This window comes from Podarcis liolepis, assembly GCF_965112155.1.
Source record: "Podarcis liolepis genome assembly, chromosome: 14".
Taxonomy (NCBI): Eukaryota; Metazoa; Chordata; class Lepidosauria; order Squamata; family Lacertidae; genus Podarcis; species Podarcis liolepis.
In genome coordinates, this window is record NC_139569.1 from 38,433,217 (window position 1) to 38,460,966 (window position 27,750).

The 27,750-nt window shown below is 42.9% G+C and overlaps 1 protein-coding gene across 1 annotated transcript in view; it reads right to left on the reverse strand.

Moving 5' to 3' along the window:
• Positions 1–27,750, reverse strand: part of EFL1 (elongation factor like GTPase 1) — a 67,297-nt gene that overhangs the window by 31,769 nt on the left and 7,778 nt on the right. The window contains exons 8-15 of the mRNA XM_083475322.1: positions 24,971–25,094; positions 23,535–23,611; positions 23,121–23,257; positions 22,354–22,476; positions 21,943–22,042; positions 16,155–16,294; positions 15,530–15,708; positions 14,668–14,803 (exon numbers count right to left, since the gene is read on the reverse strand). Coding sequence (XP_083331448.1) covers positions 14,668–14,803; positions 15,530–15,708; positions 16,155–16,294; positions 21,943–22,042; positions 22,354–22,476; positions 23,121–23,257; positions 23,535–23,611; positions 24,971–25,094 — 1,016 coding nt within the window. The remainder of the gene's footprint in view (positions 1–14,667; positions 14,804–15,529; positions 15,709–16,154; positions 16,295–21,942; positions 22,043–22,353; positions 22,477–23,120; positions 23,258–23,534; positions 23,612–24,970; positions 25,095–27,750) is intronic.

Consider the following 27,750-nt stretch of genomic DNA (forward strand, 5'->3'; position numbering starts at 1 on the left):
ACTTTGCGTAATTTACTCTCGTTTGGAAAGCCATTTGGATGTCTCAGCAACACACAGGATACTCATTCTCCCGAAGAAAGAAGAGGAGAGTCATATTTGGGAACCATCAGTGGAAGCTTTGAAAGAATTCATCGCTGACAAAAGAACTTCAGAGCCACAATAATGTAAATTCTTCAATCAAATCCCAATTTGGCCATTGTTGTTACAGTACCTGATTGGGACATTTTTTTTCTTTTTCTGTTGGTACTCTCACTGAGTATTCCTGCAGGTAGGATATGTGTTTAAAAAGTGTTAAGAGCTCGTTTAGTATTTTTGGTAATTTTTACATTAGAAGTGAACAGGCCCAGTTTTATCCAGGAAGAAAATACAAAGGTCGCCAGCACATACGATTTACCAGCTGAGGGTGACAATTCTGAACCTTCCTCTCTCACCCCTATCTTCTGCAGGGCTAGCTACTCCCTGGCACCCTAAGAATGACCAATAAATGCAAAGTTGTTTGCATTGTTTGGCTGGCTGTAGTAGCCAAATGTTGGTTGAAGGGCAGGGTCCTGGTATTCACAAAGGGCATATTCCTGATATCACACTATCTTAGAAACACGGCACAAGGTCAAGGACAATCCACCAATCTCAACTTTGAAGCTGGACAGAATTGAACTATGGGCACCTGGTGGTGATATGAGCACCATGTAAATCTGGGGCAAAGGGAGCAAAAATTTCTAGCTATTATGGTTATGAAAATATGGTTGAAAGCATATGGGCAACTGCCTAACGAGATCTCTGAAATGAGAATAAAGGTTTATGGAGAGCAGAAAGGGCTTCTTTTAGTGACCTGTATAGCTCCTTTCCCCTCTCCCATGACTAACAAAATCTGAATTAAGCAAAACTAATAAAAAGGCAGAACCATGCAAATAAATTATGCATTTATTGAATTTGCATAGTTTATACAGGTGGCAGAACTGAGGGTTTGCTTAAGTGCAGAATTTGAATTGCCTTGGCAGGGAACTTCTCTTACACATCCAAAGAACAAAATATGCTTTGCTGTAGTTTTGGAATGACAGCTGTTGCTATTTTGAGAACACACACAAACACACTCCTAGGTTGGATTTCAATTAGCAAATGAGACCTAGGATGGCAGAAAACATCCCATTAACTTTCTTGTTTTTTGTTTAATATTAAAAAAAATACAATGTACTTGCTTCCTTTTAAGACAGCATTCAGTATAACTGATTTCCATCTCTTCCATTTCCCCCCAACTGAACTGATTCACAAATATGCAGCTAAGTTATTCCAACAATATGGGCTGCTGTGACAGAGTTACAGAATGAGCAGCTTCTGTTGGGGATGGAAAATGTACTGCTCTACTGATTTTCAAGGGCTCTCAAATTTCATGTCCACTGATATTAAGCAGTAAGGTTATACACAGAAATTAGGTACTACCCGAATATAATAAAATACTTGCTACTCCATTTATGCGATGATATTGCTGGGATAGGACTACTGTGAAACATGATCAGCACCACTTTGGACATTTGCCTGAAACTATACAGTGGGACCTCGGGTTACATACGCTTCAGGTTACATACGCTTCAGGTTACAGACTCCGCTAACCCAGAAATATTACCTCAGGTTAAGAACTTTGCTTCAGGATAAGAACAGAAATCGTGCTCCGGCGGCGCAGCAGCAGCAGGAGGCCCCATTAGCTAAAGTGGTGCTTCAGGTTAAGAACAGTTTCAGATTAAGAACGGACCTCCGGAACGAATTGAGTACTTAACCCGAGGTACCACTGTAGTTTAAGAGGCACAACCATTCTTTTTTTCATAACAGTGTGAAAAAGTTTTCTCTTCACATACCACTGCAGAAAATGTGGAGCACGTAACACATTCTTATATCATTTGCATGCAATTTATTATTGCTTTTAAAATGTACGATCTTATGCAGCTTAGAACGACACACATGGTTAACTTAATAGAATTTGCAGCCACAAACACGTGGCAAAAGGGCTACAGCCATGCTTGCGAAATGAGGATTAGACAAATTCAGAATAATAATCCTAACAGTAGCCATGACGCTGAATGCAATCTTGTTCAAAAGTACTATTCCCAGTTCTGGCTCCGGGAATTTGGGGGTCCTTGGGCACGGCACCTTCCGTGGGCCCCTCTAACCTGGAAGCGGTGGGACATGCAAACTAAAGAGTTTCCTTAGGCTGTCCCTGCTTTATGGATGCTAAGTGGGAATGGCAGGACCCTCTGCTGCTCTTGCTCTGCCCTGGCAAATGCCCAACTTGGACACCTAGAGGTGGTCTCAAGGATACCTCGGGATACCAGTTGCTGGGGACAAACAATGGGTAGGGCTGGGGTCTTCATGGTCTCCTTGCAGGGCTCCCAGCTACATGTGGCCCAGCTACTGCAAAAAAAGGAAGGGGGAAATTATGCTGGACTAGGCGCACCTTTCATCTGACCCAGCAAGGCTCTTATAAAACTACAAAATGCAGATATGGTGTGAAGAAAGATGCTTGCATTGCAGGAGGTTTGACTAGATGATTCTTGTGGTCCCTTCCAACGCTATGATTCTATGAAAGCAATATTGTTGAAGCTGTATGAGTCTGGTCAGTGCCTGGGTAGACCATCTGGGAACTCTATTGTCTGTCTGTCTGTCTGTCTGTTTCTCTCTCTATACAGTGGTACCTCGGGTTAAGTACTTAACTGGTTCCGGAGGTCCGTTCTTAACCTGAAACTGTTCTTAACCTGAAGCACCACTTTAGCTAATGGGTCCTCCTGCTGCCGCTGCACCGCCGGAGCACAATTTCTGTTCTCATCCTGAAGCAAAGTTCTTAACCTGAAGCACTATTTCTGGGTTAGCGGAGTCTGTAACCTGAAGCGTATGTAACCTGAAGCACCTGTAACCCGAGGTACCACTGTATATACAAGCATCCTCACTCACTCACTTGCATTTTGTTGAGGAAAGGCAGGATATAAATGCAATAAAAAGGCAGAGCCATCATGCATTTCCAGATTCACTAGATACAAGTGTTTTGGAACGTAAATACCAAACAAGCAATGCAGCGGAGAACAGCCCACTTCTTGGCCATGCAAGCAAATGAAGGACAATCTAAATCTAAGTGATGAGTCAGCAGCCTAAACACTCACACTCACAAAGTGTCAGCTGCCAAAGATGAAAGGTGAAACCTACGTGATAATTTTTTATATTTTTATGAACAGATTACAGCCAGGTACAGATTATGAATTGGAAGAGCAAAGCAAAACGAGACAAAGGATGGAAAGCACTGGCAGCGAACTGACGGAGGATGTTCACACCACCAGCAAGGCAATTATGAAGCTTAAAGTCTGTGATACTGACAGCACAACAAAAGCAATGTTTAATTTATCTCTCTCCGTTCTGTAACCAATTGCCAACACACACACACACACACACACACACACACACACACACACACCCTCTCCTTTTACAGAATTGCAGACCAACATTTGAGCCTCCTTTGTTTCCACAGCCCTGTCTTCTTTGTGTGGCACATCATTGAGAAAGGCTGCCCTCCTGCGTTCATTAGCGCAGGCTGAGCAATGATGCTCTTTGTAGCTGGAATGGCTTCAAGCTGGCTTCTTAAAAATAAAAAAATAAAAAAATTAACTACCGAGTCAGAGAGCGCAAAATTAGTCTGAAGGTTTACACAGAAGTAAAAAGCAAGGTGTGTGTGTGTGTGTGTGTGTGTGTGTGTGTGTGTGTGTGTGCTTTATGTGGCAAAGAGCACTGTTTCTAGATTTTCATATAAAAGTGGCCATGCTCACAGGTTGGCATCGATCCCGCAAAGCCATTTTAAAACGGCACTCATGCCCACAGCTGCTTTCTGCACTAAGTGGAGGCTGCTTACTAAAGGATCCCCGACTGTCAGAAGGAAACCCAAAGCAATTTGTGATAAAAGACTGCCTGTGATGAATGTGGAACGTATTATGGCATGCCCAACTGCAAAAGGGATCGTACTAAACACCGCAAGCTCACCTAACAAGAAAAGGTGATACAGAATCTAATTGCAGTTCAGGGCTGCCTTAACACTCTGGGTTTTTGCAGCTTTTTATTCCTAGACAAAGTAGCTACACGAGCAAACAAGTACGCATGTCTGCCTGCAGTACTTTTCTAGCGTCCTGACAATGCTTGCCCAATTACTAGGCATGGTTATAGCTACGCACCCTTGGCTGAGGTTAACAGTTAAAGAAAGGACAAAACACTCCTGACGCAGATATGGCGGCTCAGTTCTAAATAGCCACTCCATGATCCTGGAAACCAAAACAGATTTTAGACTTTGTGATCCAGTGTTCCAGTGCCGCAAGCTGTTTTGAAAATCGAGGGGATCAGCAGTGTGGAATGAAGGAGTGTCAAAAAAATCAACTGGGCACCTGCAAGGCGTCCCTGAAATATCTCACGACAAGGTTAGAACTGCTGCTCAAGCAGTTAAAATTTTCACACTGTGATGTGTCTGTCCAGCCACAGATGTCTCAGCAGTCCATTCTCTCTTGTGAAAAAGGCAAATGTCTTGGGAGGAGTTCATAGCTCAAGGGTACAACATATAGGTGGTACCTGGAAGATCCCAGGTTAGAAATACCACAAGACTTCTGTCTTGAGTCCTTTGAAAACAACTGTCCGTTTGTGGACAAAGTGGTCTGATTCGGTGTGACTTTAGGCAGTGCTGCATAATGGTTAGAGTGCAGTTCTAGTACTGGGGAGGCCTGTGTTCAAATTTCTGTTCTGCCATGCAACTCATTGGGTAACCATGGGTCATGAACTGTCTCACAATCTAACTGCCTGACAGTGTTCTTGTGAGGGCGCTTATCACTCTGAGCACCTTGGAGGAAAATTGGGGTACAAATTTAATAAACAAAATAGGGTGCAATTATGCAGGAATGCTGAAAAAGCAAAATAAATGCAGCAGCAGGCACAGAATTCAGCTTCCTGAGAATCTCAAAACTTCGAGATGTTAAAAATAATTAAAAAGCAAGTTTCTAGCCTTTTATCTACAGAAGCCAGTGGTTCTATGCTGGGAACTAAATGAGCTCCAAGCTTCCCTTTGACGTTAAAATTAATGTTGTATGCAGAAAATGTTTTAATGTAGAAGATGATATTTTTGACATTTGGATTTAAGAAAAATAGATGTACCAGGCCAAAATGCTTTCAACAAGTAGATGGACACAGAAGCTTCCTGTTTTTCTCCCAATTTGCAGGCATGGCCTTGCTCAACCGCTCAGCTTACAAGCCCAATTTATTTTATTTTATTTTTGTTCTGACAAAGAGGACGAATTATGAGTTCTTCTGATTCTCAACCATGAAGGTATCAAAACAATTGTTGCGAAACATGTCCTTTCTCTACTTCTCTCATACTTCTTTCTGCCTTGCAGGATGAGAAATCATTTCTCATATCAAATAACTTCCCCTGCCCGCCCCCCCAACTTTCCCCATTTCTATAGAGAACATCTGGCATTTTGGAGCCCTGCTCCTAAAGTTTTGCAACAGGGGCTCTGCTTGAAATACAATGTTCACATTCTGAAAGAAAAACAGGTGAAGACAGTTCCTAATTCCTTCTAAGGTAGGTGCAGACCTAAGGTAGCTACAAACAAACATTTATACCCTACCCATCTGGCTGGCTGGCTCTTAAGCTTAGCTGTGGTTAAGATATAAAGACTGCCTACAGCAGGCACAGGCAAACTCGGCCCTCCAGGTGTTTTGGGACTACAATTCCCATCACTGCTGACCACTGCTCCTGTTAGCTAGGGATCATGGGAGTTGTAGTCCCAAAACATCTGGAGGGCCGAGTTTGCCTATGCCTAGCCTACAGGCTTTCCCCCCTCTTTCCCTTTTGATGCAGGAAGTATTATCTCTGGTTAATGCCTCATTCTCAAAGGTTTTAGAGGGCACATACAGCAAAGTCCCTGTGAATAACATATACCATACAGTGGATGCTCGGGTTGCGAACGTGATCTGTGCGGGATGCATGTTCGCAACCTTTTTTTAAAAATAAATATTTATTAAAGTTTTCACAATATTACATAATGGGGGGAAAAGGAAATAAAAAACAGTTAAAAATAATTCCATCTTTACATCACTTATCTTTCATTTACTTGTTTCCCGGACCTCCTCATACCTCCTTTTTTTGTATTCCAGTTCAATTTATTAGTTCAGCAATTCCTTTCCCTCCTTATTATCCTGATCTTTAATCTTAATATATTATAACATTAAATTTTTACCTATTAAAAATCCAATCTTTCCATATTCACGTTCGCAACCTGCAGCGGCGCGTCTGCGCACCCGCGGGTTGCAATTTGGCGCTTCTGTACATGTGCGACCGCCGAAACCTGGAAGTAACCCATTCCGGTACTTCCGGGTTTTGGCAGTCTGTAACCCGAAAAAACGCAACCTGAAGCTTCTGCAACCCGAGGTATGACTGCATTTGTAATAATGAAGAGATGGAGTTAAGGGTCAGGTTCACACATAACACTAAGCCATGGTGTAATGTAAAACAAGGTTTCTAAATCTACAGCAAACCATGGTTTACGAGTATAATTTGTTTGTGCTTAATAAGCCATGCTTAAGCGGCTGGGTCATCTTAGGCCTGTTAAATACAGCGTGGCTCAGTTTTACATACAAACCACTTAGCACCTTTCGCATTTGTAGGAATAGATAGGTGGTGTGCATGAGAGAGAGAGAGAGAATGAATGGAAAGAAGGGCGGCAGTAAGAGAGGAGAGGGTATCCCCACCCACTTTGACCCAGTGGTGAAGCTCATTGGAATACCCTGGTCTACTGGCCCCTCCCAACATAACTTACTTCACAAGGTTGTTGTGAGGATAAAATTAGGAGGGAGAAATCCCACACACCACCCTGAACTCCTTGGGAAAATGTGGATAAAAAATGTAAATCAAAGAACAGGCTATTTATTATCCTACTTTTTTTGCAGTAGCTTGTAGGATCCAGCTCCAATTAATGTCGATAACTGTTCTAAATGATTTACTGCAATGTGCTTTTATTGGGTACCAGCACACCCCTTTGTTTAACTCTACCAAAGAAGTTTAGACATTTTAAGCTACAAGCAAGCTATACATTGTCAGTGAACACTCTGCTGGTCTGATATCTGGGTTGCCTATCAGCGTTTCAGATTCCACACGTCTGCACAAGCTTAAATTTGTTTTTGAGAAAGGCTGTATGGAAATGTCTAGATATTTTAATAGGCTTAGTATGAAAATGTAGTCGTAGTGAGAATTCCTTCTAAACCATTAGATGTTTCGGAGATCAGATTCTCCTCCCCTCCCCCTGGTGGGATTTTAAAAGGAGAATATCTTGAAGGAGGTGCCCCCCCCCCCAATACAAACAGGAGGTCGAAGGACAGGGAACATATCTGGGCATTGGATAACACAGGGCAGCCCCCAGATGGAGAAGTGTGAAGGAAAACACTCACGTTTGCAAGAGAAGCATGGAACCCAAGAGTGGCTGCCATGTACTATACCGGATACTAGTATTAACTGGTTTACTCATTGGTTCAGTTATTGTTATATATTAATTTATACCCCACCTTTTCCCATGATAGGACTCAAGGCAGCTCGCAGATAAAAACAATCACTGTGAAAAACACTGGAAAAACAGCAATTAAAAAACAATTAAACACCGAGAGAATTAAAACTACCGTATTTTTCGCTCTATAACACGCACCTGACCATAACACGCACGTAGTTTTTAGAGGAGGAAAACAAGAAAAAAAATATTCTAAACGAAACAGTGGATGTATGTTTTTTGTGGCTCATGCTGTGGCCACAGACATGTGATCTGACAGTGAGTTTGGAGTAGCCCAATGCAAAAATCCTGAGGATCCATGTGGATCCATGCTTTGTAACCACGTTTTTGCACCATTTTAAAGCATCCTTTAAAGCACCATCCCCGGCTTAGCGAGCTGAAAAACTTTGCTGCTATGTAGCGAGCTGAGTGGGGAGGAGAGAGGGACAGAGAGCCTGCTTGCTTTAAAGGAACCAACCGGACAGGAGCCGGTTACACTCGTGTAAGCGGCTCCTCTCCTCTCCCGCTTTGCTGCTTTAAAGAAGCGGGCTCTCTGTCTCTCTCTCCTCCCCACTCAGCGGCTCTTCTCCCGCTTTGCTGTTTCAAAGCGAGCTACGGAGGAGGGAAGGAAGGGGAACCATGGATCCTCTGCTCACGACTGAAGATCCCCCCCCCCCCGCCATCCGTAGGCATTCCCTCCATAACACACACAGACATTTCCCCTTACTTTCTAGGAGGAAGAAAGTGAGTGTTATGGTGCAAAAAATATGGTATATACAGTCGTACCTTGGTTGACAAATGCCTTGTGAGTCAAACGTGAGTGTTCCGGTTTGCGAATGTTCTTTGGAACCTGAACGTCTGGAGCGGCTTCTGACTGGCTGCAGGAGCTTCCTGCAGCCAATCGCAAGCTGCGCCTTGGTTTCTGAATGTTTCGGAAGTTGAACAGATTTCCAGAACAGATTCTGTTCGACTTCTGAGGTATGACTGTATAGTGGAACCTTGGTTCCCAAACGCCTCCGTTGCCGTATGTTTCAGTTCTTGGACGCTGAAACCCAGAAGTAAATGCTTCCATTTTTGAACCTTTTTTCGGAACCCAAATGTGTGACGCAGCTTCTGCTGAGTGCAAGAAGCTTTTGCAACCAATAGGAAGCTGCGCCTTGGTTTTCTAACACTTCAGAAGCTGAATGGGCTTCCAGAAGTGATTTCGTTCAATAACCGAGGTACCACTGTACATACGTATATAAAATCTGTTTAAAACATACAAATAATTACAATACGAAACAGCCCAGCACCAGCCCTTTCATTAAAAGCAGTTGGTTCCCAAAAGCCAGCTGGAACAAGAAGGTATTCACCTGCTGGAGGAGGGACAGCAAGGAGGGAGCCAGTCTAGCTTCTCTAGGGAGGGAGTTCCAGAGCCTGGGAGCAGCCACCGAGAAGGCCCTTTCCTGTGAGGGTGGTGGGACACAGAGAAGGGCTTTCCCCTGAGGATCTCACAACCAGGGCAGGTTCATATGAGGGAATATGTTGTGAACTGCCCTGGGATCGTCGGATGAAGGGCGGTATACAGAGTACTGTGGAACCTCGTGTTAAGAACTTAATTCGTTCTGCAGGTCTGTTCTTAACCTGAAACTGTTCTTAACCTAGGTACCACTTTAGCTAATCGGGCCTCCCGCTGCTGCTGTGCGATTTCTGTTCTCATCCTGAAGCAAAGTTCTTAACCCAAGGTACTATTTCTGGGTTAGCAGAGTATGTAACCTGAAGTGTCTGTAACCTGAAGCGTCTGTAGCCTGAAGCGTCTGTAGCCTGAGGTACCACTGTAAATACATTTTTAAAAAGGTCTCTTGGATAGTTTGGACCTAAGCCATGCAGCGCTTTTTAGGTCATAACCAGCACTTTCAATTGTGTGCGGAAACAGAGTAGTAGCCATTGGAGCTGTTGCAGCAAGGGAGTCGTATGCTCCCCATAACCAGCCCCAGCCAACAATCTGGCTGCAGCTCCTTGAGCCAGTTGAAGTTTCTGAGCACCTTTCAAAGCCATCCCCACATAGAGCATGTGGGATGCAACGAAGGCATGTGTCACTGTGGTCAAATCAGAAATCTCAAGGAACAGGTGTAGCTGGTGCACTAGCTTCAACTGTGCAAATGCAATTCTGGCCAACGCAGAAACCTGGGCATCTATGGTCAGGGTTGAGTCCAGAAGCACACCAAAACTCAAGTTATGTATGCCTCTCTTTATGTAAATGTCCGGGAGTTGTTTCTACTCCTGGAAATACAGTGGTGCCTCGCAAGACGAAAAGAATCCGTTCTGTGATTCTCTTCGTCTAGCGGTTTTTTCGTCTTGCGAAGCAAGCCCATTGAAGGATTAGCGGATTAGCGCTATTAGCGGCTTTTCTGCTGATCGGATCAGCTGATAAGCGGCTTAGCGGCTTAGAAAAAGGGGGGGGGGAACCAGCAGGAACTTGCAAGACATTGTCGTCTTGCGAAGCAAGCCCATAGGAAATTCGTTTTGCGAAGCACCTCCAAAACGGAAAACTCTTTCGTCTAGCGAGTTTTCCGTCTTGCGAGGCATTCGTCTTGCGGGGCACCACTGTATAGACTTTTCTATAATAAATAACGCCAAAATATGTACCAGATAGAGCCCCACTAGTTTCAGAAATAAGACTCTCTTTGGCAATAACCCACATCAAAGCACATCAACAACGTTCTGACCCGTAAAACGGTTTTTAAAATATAAAATTTCTCCAAGAGTGGCAGATCTCTAAAAAGAGTGTAACCAGAATATGCTGCAAATCACGACGACACAGTTTCCCACTGATATGGAGCAAAATTTATAATTTTGCAGTTCACAGAGAATGTGACAAGATAGACCCTGATAAAGGAGGCAGACATTTCTGGCCAAATCACCGCAATAGTTTTATGTTCCAAAAACATTCCATCATCCCTATGCCATATCTTGATGAAAGTATCGTGCCAATTTTTGCTGGATTATGCTAAAGCGGTATGATTTGTTCCAATTGCAACACTGGGAGGAAAAAGTCCGAGGACATTAGTGTTTTGGCAATGGCTTGTGGGAAAGGGCAAAGGAGGAGGCAAGTAATCGAGAGGGATGTAGCAGGGCAGGGGTAGCAGAGCTGTACAAGGCAGATATGTATGCGAAAAATGAATATATATGGAGCCATCCCTCATTAATGGAAGCCCTAAGGAACACTTCAGTGGGCATCTGCACATTTTCAAGCTTTTTTTCCATGAGTATAAAGTCTAGCATTTTGTGTTTTAAATAGATAAAGTCAGTTCCCAAGGTTGTCACACCCTGCTGCAGCCCTTGCCAACAACCTGGGGCCCTACAGATTCTGTGCACTAAATTCTCATTAGCCCTAGACATCATAGATGCACTGCTGGCTGGGACTAATGGGAGCTGTAATTGACCCAATCTGAAGGGCGCCAGGTTGGCAAAACATGCTGTATATGGATGATTGTGAAATCTGTGCATAAGAAAAAGAGAATATCGTTTGGCAGACGGAGGAAGGAGATGCAGGCTTTCTATACAAAAACACCACTCAAAGGTTACAACATACCTTATGAGAAAGAAATTAAAATTCGAAACTGCTTTGGATCCCTTATAACCCATAGAATACAAAACCCAAATAATATTAAAACACAATGAAAAACAAATGTTTCTATTCAAAATCTGATACCAGATCAGCAGTAAGCTTCCCAAAGTTCACTGGTTGGCTTTTAATTCCTCTTGGGGGGAAAAATTCACCACTTACAGATGGTTTACATTTAGAAGACTATTTAATATACACATGCACCTCGGGCAAAGATGTTTGGCATCTCTCCCTGAACCAAATTGCCAACTGCATGGCATTTGTTTGTTCCAATGGCCTAGTTTCTTTCTTTCTTTAAGGAATTAAATTGTGTTAAAAGCTGAACCTATCAAACCACAGAGCCTTGGAGCTGGTTCACAAAATTTAAAAAGACAAACATCAGGTGTGGCGCCCAAAGCCATCTACAGTTACTTTTGCACTTAGGTGGAGATTGTGATGTGTGAATTAGCCCATCCACAACTGTGGCTGCAGCAACAATTTTTGCACAAAAGTGCCAGCCCTAGGAACTGCTTCTACACAACCACATTTAAGTGCTTTCTTGACCTCTCTGGGCATGTTTGTGCACGGTGCTAAAGCATGGCTTAGCTCACAAGACCAAGCAAAGCACTGGGTTCGCATGCTACCCCCCGCTGCCTGCCCAAGAAGTCTGCTGAGTTTAGTTTTGCTTTCAAAGAATCTCAGCTTAGTACAAATAGGGTCCCCTGCCTCTTGCCACCCTAGCAACTTCTGCTTTACTTGAGGCTTGTGGCAAATTTATCAGAACAAAAGATGGAGAATAAAATCCCCTGACAATTACTGAAAATTATTTACCAATATTTAAAATGCTAGCTGCTGTATAAAAATTACATTTGTCAGGGGCATTACTGAATGAAGTGTTAGCTGTAGGTATGATATTTTGCAGGAGTGTATTTTTAAAAAACTCTTTCTATCCAATGAAAAACACTGTGTCTTTGTAGCTGAAACTGGCACCTTTCAAGTCTAGTCTAGAGATGTGGAAGATTGAGATGTTAGAATTTTGAACTGTAACACTGACAACTGCAGACAGGAGATACCATTTTTAAAATACCTCCTCTTCCCTAAGCAAAACACACAAAATTTAACCCACCCTCTTCTCCCTGATGCTTTTTACATAGGGAAGCATTCAAAAATGTGACTTCCCACCTGCAATATGAAGTGGTACGGTAGTTTCTTCCTCACTGTGCTGGTTGAACAATTTCAGACATTGATCACAACAAGACTCAGAACAGATACAGGCTTCAAGTACCATAGGCCCCCAAGCAACCTTCTAGCGTGTGTGTGTGTGTGTATGTGTGTGTGTGTGTGTGTGTGTGTGTGAGAGAGAGAGAGAGAGAGAGAGAGAGAGAATCAAATTCATCTTACCACAAAGCTCTCAATAAAAATCATACCAACCGTAAGATAAATCGGGGGATAATTACACCTAAGCCAGTGATGTTTATATTCGGATGATGTATATTTTTGAGAGCTTCCATGGTGTGGTGCTAGCAACCTCTTTTAAAGCAACTAGACCTGCAGTCCTACACACACTCACCGGGAGCAAGTCCAATTGCATTCAGTACGGCAAGGTAAACATGTGCAGGCATGCAATGCAAAATTAAGGCTCAGCCTTTAAAAACTTGGCATTTTGGAGAATCAAGTATGAAGAATCTGTCATTTATCAGGTTTTACAAAACTAAGTTACAGATCTAAGCCATCATGGAAACTAAACATACAAGAAATCAGGACACAGGAAATTTATTTAAAAAGGCAAGAAAAGTTATCCCAAAATGCTTAATCAAAACCAGTTTTGATAAAGCAGAGCTCTGCCGATATTCGTCATTTTACCAACGTTGATGAAAAGAAATGAATATCACATGGCTTCTGAGGCAGCATTTTAAAATCAAATGAGTTAGGGAAAGACATCTGGAAGGGATTTTAAGTTTCCATGGTAAACAAAGATTTGGAGGGGAAATTTAGTTTCCCACATCTTTTAGGAGATAAATATCTATTTCTGGAAATATGCAATATTAATGTTGGTCACAAAAAACACAGCATATTTTAAATATGTTAAGAACTGATATCTACTTGAATGTCACCACCAGTGCATGTGCTAAAATCTAACCAAATTTAGAAAACTCTCCAATTCCTCTGTGGTTAATGACTATACTGAACTTCTCAGGCACTGGGTGTTGTTCACGGTGCAAAAATGAAAACACACACATCACAGGATACTGAAGAGTCAAATAGATGAGCAATTGACAAAGTTACCAAGACAAAACTATTATTCCCTCTTTATGCATATGAATTAGAAAATCATTCCTATCTACTTTTCTGAGTTCAAAGGTTCAGAAGAATAGGTCTGGGTGTATTCTTGCTTTAAGAAAGACTCAGACTAAGGAGAACAGCCATCCAAAGTTGCCTTATACAGAGCCAAACAACTGGTCCATCTAGTTCAGTCATTTCTAGCTAGCATTGGTTCTCCTCCAGAGTCCCAGCCCAGCTGCTAAAGATCCTTTTAAATGGACAGGTGCTAAACATGGGGTTTTCTGCATGCCTTGCTCAGTGGTAAAGCACAAGATTTGCAAGGCAAAGATCCCACATCCAATAACTGATGGTAGTCGGTGAAACAGAATTAGCGTACCCAAGAATATGTTGTTGGACACCAACATGACCAACCATCAAGGATGATGAGAGCTTAAGTATCTGGAGGGCAGCAACTTTGAGAAAGCTGGGCTGGATGATCCAACGGTGTGATCATGACAGGGGCAAGAAAGTCAGCATCACACGATCCGACGACCCATGGAGTCCTGTCTCATTCTATTCCAATTACTGGTGTCGTTTGCTAATATTGGAAAACTGCTGGTTCTTACTTCATATTGTCATTTCCTTTATGCTGTCTTTTAACTAGATGGATTTTATTATTTTTGAGTCCCTGTAAACTATACTATGGGAAGCTGTTCTGGCCAAAGGGGGGGGGGGGCAAAGGTAAAGGGACCCCTGACCATTAGGTCCAGTCACGGATGACTCTGGGGTTGCGGTGCTCATCTTCCTTTATTGGCCGAGGGAGCCGGCGTTTGTCCGCAGACAGCTTCCGGGTCATGTGGCCAGCATGACTAAGCCGCTTCTGGTGAACCAGAGCAGCACATGGAAACACTGTTTACCTTCCCGCCGGAGCAGTACCTATTTATCTACTTGCACTTGACATGCTTTCAAACTGCTAGGTGAGCAGGAGCTGGGACCGAGGAACGGGAGCTCACCCAGTTGCGGGGATTCGAACTGCCGACCTTCTGATCGGCAAGCCCTAGGCTCTGTGGTTTAGACCACAGCGTCACCCGGGTCCCTAAGGGGGGGGGGGGTACAGGAATTTAATAAATAAAAGTATTTTCAAATGCAGTCTTCAGAAATAAGGATGTTGCCCATCACTGGCGCAATGGCAAGCACGTTTCAAGAAATGCATCTTTTATATATGATAGCACTGGAGGACAAAATGAAAACAATTAAAAGTATGCTCACCCAGCACGTTCCCTGAAGGCACCTCGTGTAGTTCCTCAAGTCCTCTCCCCATCAATAGGTAGAGATCTTCTAAAGTGCAGCAAGTCAAATGAGGCACTGAAGGCAGGTTATCAGAAGCAGAACATCCTACAGGAAGCTGTGGCCAAATTGAAATGTATGTAATTTAATTTTATAATGTACGTTCTTTAACTGCTGATTTGATTTATATCTTGATTAGCTAGGGCCGACTCGTCTTCCAACTCTGAATTTCAGCAATAATTCTTACGTGTATTTTATTATATGTACACCACTTGGAGGTTTTTACTATTAAGTGTATACAAATCCCACATAAACAAGGAAATAAACATGGGGAAGGAGAGAAAATAGAGCCACTCAGTAATGGATACTGTTCTAGAAAAAAAGTTCTCGACACATTTTTCTGAAAAAAACAAAAAGGCAACATTAAGAATAAACAAGAACACTTTCTTCCTTTACATTCTAAGCTGCAAGGGAAAGCTTGATTACAAGGTTCTCATAAGTAAAGAAAATGGAATACCACAAATCCCCCAATTATTATTATTTCCCCGAACAGGCAATGCCAAGCTAAATTATAGGAAACTTTCCTGCTAATGCCCAAGACAAAAGGAGAGTGTGGCTGGTAGGGTTGATGTTTGCTCCAAACAGACCCTAATGAGAGCCAAATGAGACAGAAGTTGGGATGCCACGCGTGCAAAAAACCTTGAGAGTGATCAGCAGCTGAAGGCACAGGGCCAGATCTGTTTCCACCCACCACCCCAAGTGCCAAAAGTTGTCCATCTCTGGGTGGGGTAGGAGATTGAACTTTTGAAAAGCACACTTTGTGAGATAAGGAAAAGGGGCTTACCTTGTGCAACGACTCAGCAGGATCATATTTTGGTCCAAGAACGAAGAGCTTTTGTCCCCTTCTCACAACTCCACTGAACACCCTTGCAAAAGCCACAAAGGCGTCCTTATTTTCGGCTTCCTGTTTTGCAGCAGCCAGGGTCATTGCCTCCATTTGACTTGTAGGTGGTTGATCATCGCCTAAGGAAGGGTTGAGGTGCAAACATTCATTTCCCTGTTTCTATTCTGCTTCATCTTGCACTCAAGACTGCTTACGGTAACATGCAGACATTAATGCAACAAACCCAACTTATGCCAATATCCAATCAACTGGATAAAAATGGCAGCATATTTGAATCCAAGTGCCTTTCCTCTGCTCATTCATCTGGTGAGCAGGGGTCAGGAGTGATATGGATCTTCTCTACCCAGCCTAATGCCACTACTGGGATAAAAATCCATGGGTGTTCTGTACTCTTCGCCCCAAATCAGGCTGGGAAGGCTAGAGGCAAAGGTTTGGTGGACTGATCTCGCCCATAGGCTGATCTGCCATGCTTTATTTAAAATGACAAAAGCAACAGCATTTCATCACCAATCATGAATCAAACACATCCACCGAATCTTCTTCCCTGGCAAGCGTTTCATCTCACCTGTCTTTAGAACTTGGTCCGCTGTATTTCCTCCATTTGTCTCTTGTGCCGACTGCTGCTCCTGATTTGCTGCTAGCTTCTCAGCATGTCGTCGCCTTACAAGATCACGCCTTTGGGCTATTTCATCTTGTGACAGAGGCCTATGTATCATTTGAAAGAACATTATTTGGGGGGGGAGCTTTTCTGGACAGCAGATGCCACCTTTGCAGTTTCTCAAGAACAGTTCAGAAAGTATCCTGACAGTCTTGTAAAACAATATAAATCGGAGCAATCAAGGAAGACAATTGCCTCGGCTTATGCTGGTGGCATTTCAACAAATTCATCACATCCACAATTGGAGGAGTATGGCATCTCATTAAAGTGAGCTTCCACTACCACCCAGTTGGGATTATATCTTATATCCTTAGCATAGTGACATCATCATGGAAGTTTTCCTGGCTGCTGTTGGGGTTTCTCTAGTGCAGCAGAAAAAATGAAGTAGCCTTTCCATTTGCCACACATTAAAGGATGAGTAATTTTTAAAAATGCAAGTCATATATTCTGGCCAGCTGCTGGCAGGAAATTTATGCAGTAGGAGGCTAAAAATCAACTACCTGGATATCATGCCAATGACGAGCTGTTATTATTATACAGCATCAGTCATTAGTTTAATTGCTTTATAATAACTTATTGGAATTCTGAATTAAAAAAAAAGAAAGGGCATGCTTCAGTTTCAACTACGATTAGCTTGTGAAGAAAATAGCTTTTACTTATATAAGGGTAAAAATTAAAAGTGGCTCAGGGACACTTCCTTTTCAATTGTTTAGTAGCCACTGGACTATTCAAAGACTAACTCCGGTTTAAAATTGATTCCACATGTGTTGGTTGGATTCATGTGTGGATTTATCTTCCCTGCAAACAAAGGCTGCACTTCAAAGCAGCCGCAATAAATGGTTCCCTTCCTCTTCAGAGACCCCACTTTACTTTGTTAATTTCATAAGTAGGTGCTATCCACAAATACTGCCCTGCAGTTCTGACAGGATGTGCTGCTGAACATTGTCCTTGCTCCATAATAGATGGAGCTGCTCAGGGTCAACTTAAACCACCAATGAAGTACAATTCACAGCCAAGGGACTCGGCTGCACTACAATGCACAGCGCCCTTTGATGCAAATTCATGTCGGTATTTATTCAGAAGATCGCACAGAGATCTTTGGGAGCTATATAAAAAAAATTACATTCATTTGATGACACAATTTGGAAAGTTGTTACTTGACACAGAGGCTGTGTAGCTTACAGATCACTTTAAAAAACATCCTTCGGGGAATAGGAGATTGTAAAAACAAGCGAGTTAAGGGATGAAACACACACACACAAGCCTTTGAGTTGAAGACATGTAAATAAGCTGCTAGCAGAAAAACAAAAGGAAGCAAGAACATGCAGAACTGAACAGGGAAGCAACAATTTCGTGGCAAGTTCTGCTTGAAGAAGTAGGATGAAGGAGATGAAAGGGGGGGAGGACCTGTTGTGAAATCTTCAGAATAATTCTATTTACTTGTTTTTAGGATTTGTACCCAGCTCTCCAGCCAAACCTCCTCGAGTGGCTTACGAGATTGCTTTTTGTGTCACAATAAAGCCAGCCATAAAACACCACAAAGAAAAGAGCAGAGAACTATAAAAACCATTTCCAGCAGCGCCTGTCAAGAAGCTCATCTATTTGTCTCTGCTAGAGCAAAGGACCGTTTTAGGAGCCGTCTCTTGACTTTCCCTCCTTCAAACCAGGCAGGAGTGATGGGCATTGAGTGCCAAAAGTGTAATAGAGGGGTGGGGGGAGGGACAGTCAGTCAGACAGACAGACACTACCACCATCCACAAAGACTATAGACCTATTGCACTCGGGACAGTACGAACTACCCCCTGCGATGCAGGAATCTCAACTAAAGCATCCATGACATGAGAGATTTTAAAGCACAGTTTGGAAGGCCATCTGCCATTGACTAGAGACCCTCGGGGTCCCTTCCAACTCTATAATTCTATGATTCTTAAGCACTCTCACTGTTGAGAGGTAGTGCGCCACTGTCTCCAAAGAGCAACAGTAACAGGAGAGGGCTTATTGCTTTCATGGCCCGCTTGTGAGCTTCCACAGGGCATATGGTCGGCTGCTGCGGGGAAGATGGAGTCTGGGCCAGATGGACCTTTAGTCTGATCCAGCTGCCTGCTCTTAAAAAAAGCAGGTCCTAACAGCAAAAAGCTTATGATCTTATTTTAGACAGTAAGGAAGACGGGGGGGGGGGGTGAGTGGAAGGGGAGGGAAATACAAAGGGCACCGGAGGACAGGTATGCAGAAATGTGATTCAGAGGTTGAAGGCTAAAGGGTTAAGCCAAAAGCTTCACTGAGGAGGCATTCAAAGAGCGTGCGGCAATGCCATGCTGAGAAGTTCCTGGCATAAAAGGGGGGAAAGAGAGCATTTGAATTGCCCAAGCTCTTTGGAGTTGCAGGAAAAAGTTATCTATGCAGTACTACTGCCAGACAAAGCCAACTCAAAGCGCCTCTGCCTCCGTGTCTTAGCAAGCAGATAACTTTTACAAGACGGCCAAGAACAATGACCCCCTGATCATTAAAAGACCATTTAGTGCCAACTATGAGCATGATCCTGCCAAAGGTAAGCACTTGGAATCCCACTAATTTCAGCTGATGAGAGAATTAGACACGTGCTTAAGTCACCCAATGAAATTAAGCAGATGGGGTAGGGGAAGAAACTTGGAGGTTTGTGGAGGCGAATCAAGCTGTTATTAAAATAAAACCAATTTAGGCAGCTGTAGCTGGTTTAAAAAATGTGACTTGATATACAGTGCAAAAAAAGGGAAAGGAATCACAGTATACAAAAAAGTAAGACTAAAAATACCATATTAAGTATACTTCTAAAAACTTTATTTTTACTACCTGGATTATTAATAGTTCACAGGATGTAACACTCCAGCTACTCTCTGTGAAAAGCCCTCCACATTTAAGGATGTAAATCCCACTTAAGTCAAGGGTGGCTAATCTGTGGCCCTCTGGATGCTATAGGACTACAACTCCCATCACTCTGACCATCTGCCGTGCTGGCTTGGGCTGATGGAAGCTGGAGTCCAACAATATCTGGAGGTCTACAGGCTCCCAACCCCTGCTTACGGATGCCAAGTGACAATCATCATGGCTATCTACTAAAGTGATCTACCTAATGAATCTTCCAAGTGCCAGGCAAATCAGTTTGGGCCTGAAAGTGAAGGAAGGAACCTTCCAGAACATATTATGTGAGTGAATATGGGATTCTTAGCTTAACACCAATGAAAGCTCACCAAGTCGTAACTTGAGACTTGCATACCAGCTACCTCTCTATATCCTCTGTCCACATAGAATCATAGAATTGCAAAATGCTGGAGAGGTCGCACAGCAATAGGCACATACCTCCACATTTGGTGCAAATGCCCCAAAGTCCAATCCTTCTGCATATTAGTGCTGCGGTAAATTCCCAAAATAACAAAACAGATAACAGAAGCAACTCCACAACTTGCCCTATTTAATATCTTCCGGGACAACAACACACACTACAAGGAACTTATAAGTCACTTACTTTCAACAGCTAGAAATATCATAACTAGACATTGGAAGGACCTATCAGGAATGAACATAGACCACAGGTACCAAAATGTATGGGAAACCGCCATACTAGAAAAGTTAATCAACTAACTCAAACCAGCACGGGGACAAGCTATGGAGGATGTCTTCACCTCAGTGTGGTTCCCCTTTATTACATACACAGGACAATGACCTGTCCCCTTTAAGAACATACAAATCAATACAGCTAACCTGACCCAACAACCTAGCCCGCCTCCCTCATACAAATAAGCCACACCACAATCAACTAAACACAACCAACCAAGCTTGGGAACCCCTAACCTCTCGCAATATCAATAAAAATAATTAAACAAACAAATAAAAGACCTACCCATGTAATGCAGACACAAGTCGCCCACACTAAGAATAGACAATAGAATGAAAGAATAATTTCCCCATCCCTCTCCCCTTTGCCCCAACTGCAAGATGTCTATGGCAAAAATGTCTCTCACCAAACGTAAATGAATTGTGAAAAAGACTATGAACTGAAAGTGGAGACAATAGATGCATTAATCTGTTTGCTTTTTAACATAAAAAACCCAATTTTAAAAAATCATAGAATTGTAAGGTACCCTGAGGATCATCTAGTCCAACCCCCTGCAAAGCAGGAATATGCATTTGTCCCATACGGGGATCAAACCTGCAACCTTGGCGTTATCAGCATCACACTCTAACCAACTGAGCTATCCAGGCTCACATACCAGTTGCAATCAAGTTTTGTGCCCTATGCCTTCACTGTGTCATTTTAGAAGGGTGACAACAAGAAACAGGGTATTTACTCCAGTGGCTCCCAAGCCTTTGGAACAAAGCACTTTAATAATATGAGGAGTCCATCTCTGTCAATTATCTGTATCTGCTGCAAAGAACTTTTATTTCAGCAGGCATTGGGTTGAAAATATTTGAACACACACAGAGAGACAGTACATTCGAACATACACATGAAATGATCCTGTGTCTCGACAACACTTCATCTTCCACAGAAAGAATTAAAACTACATAAACATAGAACTATCAAGGCATTTAAAATACTTTTTAGTGCTGTAATCCACCCCCACTGCTTGCCACCTCATGATCATGAACCCAGGAAGAAGCACCTGACTCAACCTAATTTCATTCTTGTTCATAAACTCCTGCTGCCGGTTTGCAGAAGTAGAAGCAAAATCTACGCCTGTCGCTATAAAAATACATTGAAGTCCACTTACAGACAGCTGAATACCACCATCTAGTGGTCCAAATACCCAGTGCTGCTTCAAGCCAAAAATTATTGTGTCTCTTAAATTAGGGTGCAAAATAATGATAATACTCAAGCCCATAGGAGTTCCTAATACTGACCACGGAGCCCCATCTAACTGGATACAGTCACTTTCAGAGCCCCAATGGCACAAGTAGCAATCTGGAGTGCTCACTGGTGGAATGGTCCAAGCTTATCTAACCAATGTTTACAGCAAGCCATTTTTGGAAGATGAGGCAGGCAGAGACATCAAGTTGTGGCCTTTTACTGCAGGTACAAAGCCTCCCTCCCATCCCTCCCTCCTTTGCAGTTTTTCCACTGTCATCACTTCTTTACCCAACTGAGTTCAAGAGGCTCCTCCTGTGCAGAAAGCAACAATTACACTGGAAAATCCTGCATTCACATACTATTTAATGATTGCACGAGGAGATTCTGTATTTACTTGCATGCAGGATGTTTTATTGCAATCATTGCTTTCTATCTAGGAGAGATATGAAGGTGAAGGAGTAAAAGAGAGGAACAACTTCTGAAGTTTGCATGGAAACAGAAAGTGATGGAAAAGCTTACAAAAGCACCTGGAAGAATCCATAGCTTCTCCACATAAAACAAAAACAAATTAAAATTAACTTGTATCATTTGAGCAAGCTATAGAGATACCAATTTAAGTTTGTAATTCACTTAGATACAATGTCCGTATGTTGACCGTAACTGTTAACTCTTTGACAAAGCATTTATTCTTTAAACCGCAAATAAAACATTGAACAAGTCTGCATTTACCAACGCTTTCTTGAAAACAGCTGACTTAGTTTCAGATAAGGGCAAATAATTTTACCAGGAGCAGATCAGAAGCAATCTAGACTTGTATTAGCGTCTAATGCCATTGAGCAGGAGGAGATCCAATGGCATCATTTTTCTCACCTTGGCTTGTTCTGTGGCAATGTCTTAGCATCCACTGCAAACATTTTGGAAACAAAGACAATGACTGGGGCAGTTTCTTCACTGCTGCATTTCATAAACGCTAAGCAAACATAAAACGAGAGAGTTACATGTTTTCCCATGGTCTGATGAGAAAGTCTCTGGCTTTATATTTTATTTTACTAACAAATTAGTGAGTGAATCAAGGAGGGAAAATTGTATGAGATTTCAGCCTGCACTTCTGAGCCAACTTGCAGCATGGATGCAGAAAGCTGAATTATGCCCAGACTGAAAACCAAAACATCTTTTAGGACACTTAGTTTTTCAATTAGGAGACACCAGGGTTTATGGACTTTTTAAAAACGAGACTCATCTGAACAGGACTTAAGTCGCAATTTGCCAAAATTTACTTACCGTCTTTCAGGTCTTGAGTTTCTTGCGGTAGAGAATCAAATGTTTTCGCTCCAACGCACAACAGTTTTTCTACTCTCTCAGCTGTGATATCAAGAGGACTAGGGAGTTTATTACAGACCATGGCTTAAAGCACGGTGCTAAGGATATACACGTTTAGAAAGGAGGATACAGACAGGAGGCTGTGCAGAAACTATAGGCTAGTATCCAGTAAAATCAAAATACAGACCTTGGACAGGGATTTGCCCAAAGCCAAGACTTGCCTGATGACGCAAATATGAACCGTATCTAAAGCATTCGAGGGGATGGATCCTTGGAGGCACTAGGAAGCATGGGGAGTAGGAAGAGAAGAGCAACTCAAGTCTCTCTGGCAGTGGTTGGGCGCTCTTGACTGTAAGCTCAACTCCCTTTACACTGCAAGTTGACTATGAGATGACTGAAGCAGGCAAGAAGCTACTGGGGCTGATGGACAATACTAGGGGAAGGGCCGTAACTCACAGCCTCTGCTTTGCATACAGAAGGTATACAGAAGTCATCCCCCAACATCTCCAGATAGGGTTGGCTATGTCCCCTGTCTGAAACCCAGTCAATATAAGCAATACTGAGCTAGATGGACCAATGATATGACTCAGTATAAGGAACACAGGACGTTGCCTGTATTCAGTTCTCCAAACCCCACCTCCCTCACACAAACTGGTGGACTAAACTCTAGTGCATGAGACAGTAGAAGCTTTTAGTAAATGGTAAAAAAGCTATTTCCTTAAGGATACAGAGAACGGCCTCTGATATTGGGAGCCACTGGCTGCAAATGGCATTAAGCTGAACCTTCGGATCTGTGTGGCGCATTTCACGGGCACCAATTTTCAACCCCAGGGAGGAGACGATTTTATCAATTTTCTCCTTGTCTCTACAAAGAAAGCATACATCATGCAATTACAGCACTACATCTGATCATCTTAAAAACAAAAACCACAAAGAAGGCCTTTGGGCAAACCAGCCTGTTTCTGTTGTCACGTAGAAGCTCACCTTCCTTCACTTAGAAATGACCCGATAATGCAGTTGAGCAACAAGGGCATTTAGCATAAACAACAGATCCCCTGCCTGTTGTGAAAAGTGAAATTCTGAATTGGCATTCCCCACCTCTGCCATCAAGAAAATGAGACTTGGGGATGCTTTTTGTTTACCTGTTTGTAACTGCTTCATAGAGGCTCCATATATTTTCCAGCACCAGATGCACAAACAAAGGCTTCTTTCCTTTCAACTGGAAGAAAGCGGTAAGACAAACTTAGGATGCCCTTTATAACACAGGGGGGAGTTCAATTCAGACAATTACAGGGGTAACACCCACATGTGGACCCATAGGTTGAGGATTCACTATAAGGTCTAACTAACAGACATTTGTCCTCTGACTCAGAGCCACTCCCTTTGTTACTTTAACAACCCATATTTAGCAGGGGTTACCAGGCTGGCCTGGGTATTCCAGCAATGGAATCCGTGTTGGATCAAGGAATCAGAAAAGGGACTCAACCATATAGCCTACCCCCAGCCAAAAAAAAGACACCCCCCCATAACTGTATCATGCTTGCATTACTCCAGATTATCAGTAATTGTTTTTTGGATATTGCTTCTCCATCTTATCATCTACCACAGTTCAGTTGCAACAAGAGCAATCTACCAATCTGTCCTTTCATCCCTGAACTGAAAAATCTTCAAGTACAGCAGCATGCAAGGATCTGCACCCATGTCTCTGTCCAATCGTTTGTCAGCTGTGATCATTCCAATCACCTATTGCAGTGGTAACTACACCCGCCACTGCCCTGAGTGCATCTGCAAGGCATTGCACCAAACCGTTCCAGCGAATGGGAGGCTTGTTCATCCAAGGAACGCATTTTGAAACTTCCACACAAAGATTATGTGATCACAGTGAACTGAACTGAATCTTAAAAAGGTAAAGGTAAAGGTACCCCTGCCCGTTAGGTCCAGTTGCAGATGACTCTGGGGTTGCATGCTCATCTCGCTCTATAGGCCGAGGGAGCCAGTGTTTGTCCGCAGACAGCTTCCAGGTCATGTGGCCAGCATGACTAAGCCGCTGCTGGCGAACCAGAACAGCTCACAGAAACGCTGTTTACCTTCCTGCCAGAGCAGTACCTATTTATCTACTTGCACTGGTGTGCTTTCGAACTGCTAGGTGGGCAGGAGCTGGGACCGAACAAAGAGAGCTCACCCCGTCGCAGGGATTCGAACCGCCGACCTTCTGATCAGCAAGCCCTAGGCTCTGTGGTTTAGACCACAGCACCACCCATGTCCCTACGGATTGAATCTTAGATTTGCATAAATAAGATATAAGCATTGGTAACAGAATCTAAGGTCTAGCCTACAGATGCTGTAGAATGAAGTGGCAGAGATCCAAGGTTGTAAATGTACATTGGTGAGGTATATTGAGAATCATCATAGCAACTGCAATATACTACATTTTGCTTGACTGGGGTGGTAAAGATTAAAAACAAAATTGTTCAGAATCCCAGGAAAGTGGCAATATTGCATACTCAGTTGCTGGCAAGTAACTTTTCTGGTAGGGAAAAAAGAAAATTAAAAGCAAGTTATACACCAGTGAACTCACCTGGTCAGTTTTCATGATCTTCTTAGCTTTTGTATTTAGATAATAATCTCCCCACAGGGTTTTCAGCAGTACTGAAGCTTTGATTCCAATCTTCTGGCTATACAGCTTGGCAAAATGCTCAATGCTGGGTAATAAGCAGAAATAATTTGTTACCCAAACGTATCAAAACTAAAGCACTTTTCAAAAGAAAGCATCTGCTTCAACCTACATAGCAATCATTTTACATATTTGACAAGCGTAGCTGTATTCCGTCAGCAGACCAGATGCTCACATAGCATCCTTGCAGTGACAGTGAGAACAATTGGCATGTTTTAAGTCAGATGCACAGAACACTCTAGTGAAAGAACAAACACCAGCAGGCATGCCTCAAGTTCCTGACCCCACTGTAGGTAGAGGAATTCATACATGAATGGTCATCACTTGATGACAGCAGCACCATCATTACAGTGGTACCTCGGCTTACATACGCTTCAGGTTACAGACGCTTCAGGTTACAGACTCCACTAACCCAGGAATATTACCTCGGTTTAAGAACTTTGCTTCAGGATAAGAACAGAAATCGTGCTCCAGCGGCGCGGCAGCAGCAGGAGGCCCCATTAGTTAAAGTGGTGCTTTAGGTTAAGAACAGTTTCAGGTTAAGAACTGACCTCCGGAACGAATTAAGTACTTAACCTGAGGTACCACTGTACTTGCTTATGTGAATGAGCCACCACATAAATTAGGGTTGCCATATTTCAAAAAATGAAATTCCGGACACAATAGTTGTTGAGCTTTTTTTGAGCAAAGTCGTTGAGCTTTGCAAAATCTCGGAAGAAAAAGTGATTTTTTTGGGGGGGGGGGAGAAATTTATAATGAAATTCGCCAAAATCGACACTTCCGACATGGGTTGCCATATGTTCAGTTTTCCCCAGACATTCAAACGATTTCCACCCAGGCGCTGTTTACGAGGACCGAATACCAGCTATGTCCAGAAAATTCCGGACGTATGGCAACCCTAACATAAATAATACTGCTCCAGATGACAAATCAGACTGGACACTTTTTGTGACATTTTATCTCAACATATAAATATGATCAAAACAAGAAAGCGGCAATTCTATACCCAGTAAAGGAGGATTGAGCTCTGTTGAACTCAATGGGGTCTGCTTCTTAACAGACATAGACAGGTATTGATACAGTTGAACCCTAAAATAAGGCAAACACACAGATGAAGGCATTTTCAACAGTGGAATCCACTATTGCATAATGTGATTCCACTGGGACATCAGAAAAGCCCCACCCCTTGCATATTTTAAACAGGCTTTAAAGGTCTACCGCTTTACTACACTTTTAACTAACTAACATAAGTGTGTAGTATCTTGGCCATATTTTGGTCATTTTATAGTGTGTTCCTTTTAGCTACCAGTTGTTGGGTACTGTTTTAGAAATTTTATGTTGTTTTATAAGATTTTAAATTGCATTCTACTGTATGTTTGACATGTAGCTTGGGAAGAATGTTTTCTTGAAAAGCAGTGCAACAATTAGGTTTTTTAAAAAGAGTATCAGCACAATAGTATGCCATCAGCTATGTTTTGTCAAAACTCTTATTCGAGAAAGCTACAAATAAACTCCAGCTATTTGTAAATGAGTTCCTAATTTGCCTTCCATTTCCAAATCAAAATTAAATGAGTAATTTTACCATCAGCATTTATGCCAACCTCTTAACCAAATCATCTCTGAACAAAGCATCAGCGTTCAATTTTGATGCCATTTCTGTTCGGACTATTAAGTTGATCACTAAGTTTTTCTTTTATTTTTCCGGATTTGTATAGGGTTTACTCCGTAGCTTTTTCTTCTCCCAAAGACAGCCCGCAAGAAGAAGAAGAAGGGGAGGAGTTTGGATTTGATATCCCACTTTATCACTACCCGAAGGAGTCTCAAAACGGCTAACATTCTCCTTTCCCTTCCTCCCCCACAACAAACACTCTGTGAGGTGAGTGAGGCTGAGAGACTTCAAAGAAGTGTGACTAGCCCAAGGTCACCCAGCAGCTGCATGTGGAGGAGCAGGGAAGGGAACCCAGTTCCCCAGATTATGAGTCCACCGCTCTTAACCACTACACCACGCTGGCAGCAGAGGTTTAGGACAAGAATTTTCTTCTCCTAGATGGGCTACCTTCCCAGGTTCACGAGCCCCACCTGCCCCTCGCTTCCTTCTACAGCACATGCAGAAACCACCTTCTTGACCCTCGGACCCACTATTGGTCTCATCCATTCAATCAACCCTGCTGTTTCCTATTCAGTGGTACCTCTGGATGCGAACGGGATCTGTTCTGGAGCCCCGTTCGCATCCTGAAGCGAACGCAACCAGCGTCAGCGTGGGTCGTAGTTCGCTGCTTCCGCGCATGTCATTTTGAGCGTCTGCACATGCGGCGAAACCCGGAAGTAACACGCTCCTTTACTTCCGGGTCGCCGCAGAGCGTAACCTGGAAACGCTCAACCTGAAGCACATTTAACCCGAGGTATGACTGTACACCTGCAAGACAAAAGCTTCTTTCATCCTCTCTTCCCCAGCGTGAAAAAGCAAGAGAACTTGCGACAAGATTTCAATTTCTGGTCATCTATATCCCACTTCTGTGCGTAAAAGGAGGAGTTGCATAACATTTAATGTTACAACTGCCTTGGCTGTAGCTATCCTGGTGCTACGAAGTCATTTCCTGAAGCAGAAACGTGTGAAGTGAAGATGAAGGCTATTAAATGCTCACCGTTGCACACAGGGAGCCTGACAGGCTACAGCTCAAACT